The sequence below is a fragment of the Malurus melanocephalus genome, unplaced genomic scaffold (assembly GCF_030028575.1).
Source record: "Malurus melanocephalus ecotype Western Australia unplaced genomic scaffold, MMel_1.1 scaffold_1465, whole genome shotgun sequence".
Classification (NCBI taxonomy): domain Eukaryota; kingdom Metazoa; phylum Chordata; class Aves; order Passeriformes; family Maluridae; genus Malurus; species Malurus melanocephalus.
The window spans coordinates 27,593-32,918 of NW_026624697.1; the positions used below are offsets into that span (position 1 = coordinate 27,593).

Sequence of the window (5,326 nt, forward strand, 5' to 3'; positions counted from 1 at the left end):
GGCTGGGGGTGTCTCATAGGGTAGATGTGGGGTCAGGCTGTGTCCCCAGGGCCGGGAGGGCACAGGAGGCTCCAAGGTCTCCACGCCGAAGGTCACCCAGGAGGGGAGAAGCCACCGAATGTGGGGCTTCTTGGGGTGCTGGTTTGGGTGGGGGGTCCATCCCCCCTCCCCCAGCAGGGTGGGGCTGATCCGTGTTCCCCCACAGTGTGGACCCCAATGACCAGAAGAAGACGGCATGCTACGACATCGATGTGGAGGTGGACGACCCCCTGAAGGCCCAGATGAGCAATTTCCTGGCCTCCACCACCAACCAGCAGGAGATCGCCTCGCTGGATGCCAAGGTCGGGGGAACACGGCTGGGGACAGCCCGGGGGAGGGGACAGCCTGGGGGGGACATGGCTGGGACAGCCCAGAGCAGGGACAGCCTGGGGGACACAGCTGGGGACAGCCCAGAGCGGGGACAGCCCGGGGGGACACAACTGGGGACAGCTCGGGTGGGGGGAAAACAGCCAGGGACAGCCTGGGGGACACAGCCCCTCTGGGGGGACACAACCCTGCTGACCCTTCTGGGGGGACAGCCTCTGTGGGGGGACACGACCCTTTTATGGGGACACAGTCCCACTGACCCTTTGGGGGAGGGGACACAGCCCCTCTGCCCCTTTAGGGACACAGCCCCTCTGGGGGGACACAGTCCCGCTGACTCCACAGGAGGGACATGGCCCCTCTGACCCTCCACGGGATGGGGACACAGCCCCTCTATGGGGACACAGCCCCTCTGACCGTGTCACCTCCCCAGATCCATGAGACCATCGAGTCCATCAACCAGCTGAAGACACAGAGGGATTTCATGCTGAGCTTCAGCAACAACCCCCAGGATTTCATCCAGGAATGGATCAAATCCCAGAGGAGGGACCTCAAGGTAAAGGGCAACCATTGCTGCGGAGGTTTCAGTTGGATTTTGGGGACAATTGCTCCATGGGAAGCATTGTCCAGCCCTGGCAGAGCTGGCCTGGGCAGGGGTGGAGTCCCCTTCCCTGGAGGGGGTCAAAAACATGGATGTGACACTTGGGGACAGGGGTCAGTGGGGAACATGGGGCTGGTGTTGGGTTATGGGGTGAAAGGCTTTTCCAACCTTAACAATTCCATCATTCTGAACCCTCAGAGCTGGGCAGACTGAGAGCTGGGCGGGGCTTGGGTCCATCCTGGATCTCATGGGGGATTTGAATCCATCCTGGATCTCAGGGAAGGCTCTGGTTCCATCCTAGGGCTCAGGGAAGGCTCTGGGTCCATCCTAGGGCTCAGGGAAGGGTCTGGACTGTTCCCAGGGCAAGCTCTGGATCCATCCTGCAGTTCAGGGAGGGTTCTGCATCATTCCTGGAGCTCAGGAAGGGGTTTTGGGTCCATCCCAGAGCTCAGGGAGGGCTCTGGGCCGTTCCCAGAGCTCATTCCTCACGCCCTGTCCCCTCAGATCATCACGGATGTGATCGGGAACCCTGAGGAGGAGCGGCGCGCCGAGTTCTACCAACAGCCCTGGGCGCAGGAGGCCGTGGGCCGGCACATCTTCGCCAAGGTGAGTTTGGGGCAGTGGGCACGGGGCCGGGATGGCACTGGCCGACCCTGGGACAGGGGGACAGGGGGCCGCGTCCACTGTGCCCCCCTGACTCCCCGGCTGTGCCCAGGTCCAGCAGCGCCGGCAGGAACTGGAACAAGTGCTCGGGATCCGCCTCACTTAAGGCGGGCGGGGCTCTGGGCCGCCCCTGCCCCGCTGCCCGAGCCGGACGGTACCGACTGGAAGCCTCAGCACTTGCACAAACCCGACGTGCCTGGAGGGCTGGGAGCCCCCCGCCCCCCCGGGCTCCCCCCGGGCCGGGCACAGCGGGGTCCCCGCTCCCCACAAACCCCGCAGCGCCGCCCCCGCTTCGCATCGCGCCCCTGCCCGAGCAGCCCCCGCGGGTTCCCCGCTGCCCAAACCCCTCCGGGAGCCGGGCAGTGCTGCCCAAACCCCTCCGGGAGCCGGGCAGCGCTGTCTGAGCCCAGCGGGAGGAGCTGCCGGCCCCTCCCCGAGCCCAGCGGGCCCTGCCCGGCCCCTCTTCGACCAAAGTTCGTCATTCCAAATGCCAGCCTCCCCGGCCCCCGATGTTTTGCACTATTTTTGTGAACAGGTTTTATATAAAAAAATGCAGAAAAAAAAGGCAGCGTTTTGTACAGTGGGTTTGTATTTGATTAATTAATATATTGATTGAGTTTCTCTTCCTGCACTGGGCTCAGGGGGGCTCCCAGGGCTGCTCTGGGGACACGGAACCGAGGGCTGGGGTTCAGTTTGTGACAATCAGTTTATTCCTTCTCCCCCTCCCGCTGTTTTACACCATTCCATAATTAACCACTTGTCTTGACAAGGTTTGGGGGGCAGAGGGGGTGGCTCTGCCCCAGGAGCCTGCAGGCACTGGGGACACTGAGAACTGGAGATACTGGGGAGGAGGGAGGGGACCACGCCACCACTGCCACCCTACTGAAGTGCCTTGGCCCCCCTCCCCCCCGCAGGCTCCCGAGGTGGGGGGGGCGTTTACAGATTCCCAGGGTTGGGCTCAGGGGTGCCTGCTCTGCCTCTTGTGTAACCAGTTTTTGTCTATTTTGGATCTTTTCTAATAAAACCAGTTAGCAGCAGCTCTGTGGGRTGTGTGCTGTGTCCTGCAGCTCTGGAGGAGGGGGGTTGCTGTGCCCTGCAGCCCCCAGCCCGTCCCCAAATGAGTCCCCAACTCAGTGCCCAGGCCTGGCCATGGCAGCTCTTTATTGAGGGGACAGCAGGGCSGGGGCAGCTCCGGCCTCACTGTTACTTCCACAGCTTCTTGATGGACATGTTCTTCTCACTGTCCTTCTGCATCACCTGGGGGGGAAGGGGACAGGGTGGGTGCAGCATTCAGCCCCAAACTGGGCATTAATTACCCCAAAACCGCCCCCAAGGGCCAGGTTTAGCATGCATGGGAAAGCACAGCACCCAGTTCAACCAAGCTGTGTGTCCCAGCCTCTTCCCTGTCACTCACGTGGTGACAGCCTCCTTGTTTGTCCCCTCCCCACCCCTGCAGCTCCCAGGGCCTGGCAGACACCACCCAGGACACTTTGTGTCCTGTCACCCCCCATTGTCACCTACCTTGGCCACAGCCATCTCAAAGTCCTCCTGTGTGACATGCACTCTCCTCTCCCTTAGCGCATACATCCCGGCCTCTGTGCACACCCCCTGAGGGGACAGGGACAGAGATGGCACCCAGGGCACCCYAGTGCCAGCCCCRCTGTCCCCAGAGTCCCCAGCTCACCTTCACCTCAGCCCCCGAGGCACCCGGCATGAGCTCCGCGATTTTCCGCAGGTTGATGCCCCGGGTCAAGTTCATCTTCCGCGAGTGGATCTTGAGAATGTCCAGGCGAGCCTGGAGCACAGGCACAGTGAGGGTTGGCACCCAGGAGTGCCTCCCAGAGGGTGGGGACAGCAGGGACAGCTTGGTGGGGGGTCTGGTACCTCCTCGTTGGGAGGGGGGAACTCAATTTTCCTGTCGATGCGGCCGGGGCGCAGCAGCGCTGAGTCCAGGATGTCAATCCTGTTGGTGGCCATGATCACCTGCACAGGGGGGACACAACTGTCACAGCCTGGGCACCACCANCTGTCCCCAGAGTCCCCAGCTCACCTTCACCTCAGCCCCCGAGGCACCCGGCATGAGCTCCGCGATTTTCCGCAGGTTGATGCCCCGGGTCAAGTTCATCTTCCGCGAGTGGATCTTGAGAATGTCCAGGCGAGCCTGGAGCACAGGCACAGTGAGGGTTGGCACCCAGGAGTGCCTCCCAGAGGGTGGGGACAGCAGGGACAGCTTGGTGGGGGGTCTGGTACCTCCTCGTTGGGAGGGGGGAACTCAATTTTCCTGTCGATGCGGCCGGGGCGCAGCAGCGCTGAGTCCAGGATGTCAATCCTGTTGGTGGCCATGATCACCTGCACAGGGGGGACACAACTGTCACAGCCTGGGCACCACCACCGTGGGGCCACCAGGTCCCCAGGCAGGGCCGGCCCCCTACCTTGATGTTCTTGGTGGCCTCGAAGCCRTCGAGCTGGTTGAGGAGCTCGAGCATGGTGCGCTGCACCTCACTGTCACCGCCCGAGCCGCCCTCCAGGCGCGACGAGCCRATGGAGTCGATCTCGTCCATGAAGATGATGGAGGGCGCGTGTTCCCGCGCCATCACGAACAGCTCCCGCACCATGCGGGCCCCTGGGAGTGAGGGGAGCAGGGATCAGCCTGGCCCCGAGGCTGCCCGGCCCCCAGAGCCACCCCCTGCTCCCGGTACCTTCCCCAATGAACTTCTGCACGAGCTCGGAGCCCGAGACACGGATGAAGGTGCAGTCGGTGTGATGGGCCACAGCCCTGGCCAGCAGCGTCTTCCCCGTGCCAGGGGGGCCGTAGAGCAGCACCCCCTGCAATGACACAGGACACCTCAGAGCCTGGCAGGGGACAYGGGGACACCCAGCACCCCCAGGGCRGCACTTGCCTTGGGCTGGGCRATGCCCAGYGCCTCAAAGAGCTCCGGGTGCTTCACGGGCAGCTCGATGACCTCCTTGATCTCCTTGATCTGCTTGTCCAGACCCCCGATCATCTCGTAGGTGGAGTCGGGCACCTTCTCCACCATCATGAGGGACACCAGCGGGTCCACCTTGTTGGGCAGGATCTTGTGCAGGGTGTAGCTGTCATTGCGCAGTGCCACGCGGCAGTTGGGGGTCACCTGTGGGGACAGCACAGGGGGCTGGGTGGCCCTGCCAGCCCTGGGGGCACGCCCAGGACCCCTCCCACACTCACATCGTTGATGTCAATGTTCTTGTCTACATCCACCACAAACTTCCCCTCTGGGTGCACCTGGRAAGGAAGGGAATCATTTCCAGGAGTTGTTTCCTGGGGAAGTTCCCAGTTTAGGGATGTCCACCAAGCCTGGAGGTAGCAGGAGCTCCAGCCCCACTGGACACCCCAGGGCAGCCCCAGCAGAGCCATCCCAGCGAGCTCCCCTGGACAAGGAGCTGTCACCCYACATCCTTGACCTGTCCCACCCCCTGTGGGGACACAGGAAGGGTCTCCAAGCCCCCACCCCAGCCCTGTCACCCTCAGGGCAGCTCAGCCTCATACCTTGACMAGCACCTTCTTCTTGTCCATGGCTCTCACCACCTCTCCCACGTAGGATCCCTGCTCCTGCAGCAGCTGCAGCTCCTCCCGCAGCAGCCGCACTGGGGACAGGGACAGGCACAGCTCTGCACCGGCCCCAGGGACTGGAGACCCCAAAGCCCAGCCCAGAGCCCCCA

At 63.2% G+C, this 5,326-nt stretch overlaps 2 protein-coding genes across 2 annotated transcripts in view; one reads left to right on the forward strand and one right to left on the reverse strand.

The window, feature by feature from the left end:
* The window catches only part of LOC130587017 (SWI/SNF-related matrix-associated actin-dependent regulator of chromatin subfamily D member 2-like), a 22,132-nt gene extending 19,468 nt beyond the window's left edge, over window positions 1-2,664 (forward strand). Inside the window, exons 7-10 of the mRNA XM_057387966.1 lie at window positions 189-341; window positions 797-919; window positions 1,469-1,570; window positions 1,680-2,664. Coding sequence (XP_057243949.1) covers window positions 189-341; window positions 797-919; window positions 1,469-1,570; window positions 1,680-1,733 — 432 coding nt within the window. The 3' untranslated portion in view covers window positions 1,734-2,664. The remainder of the gene's footprint in view (window positions 1-188; window positions 342-796; window positions 920-1,468; window positions 1,571-1,679) is intronic.
* A 73-nt stretch (window positions 2,665-2,737) lies between these two features.
* PSMC5 (proteasome 26S subunit, ATPase 5) lies at window positions 2,738-5,321 on the reverse strand (the record flags this gene model as incomplete). The annotated part of the gene is made up of 9 exons (XM_057387967.1): window positions 2,738-2,884; window positions 3,149-3,235; window positions 3,678-3,788; window positions 3,878-3,976; window positions 4,060-4,250; window positions 4,327-4,453; window positions 4,528-4,758; window positions 4,833-4,889; window positions 5,154-5,321. Coding segments are annotated over 9 exons (1,125 nt in total), but the record flags the coding sequence as incomplete, so codon positions are not given.
* Between the last annotated feature and the right edge of the window lie 5 nt (window positions 5,322-5,326).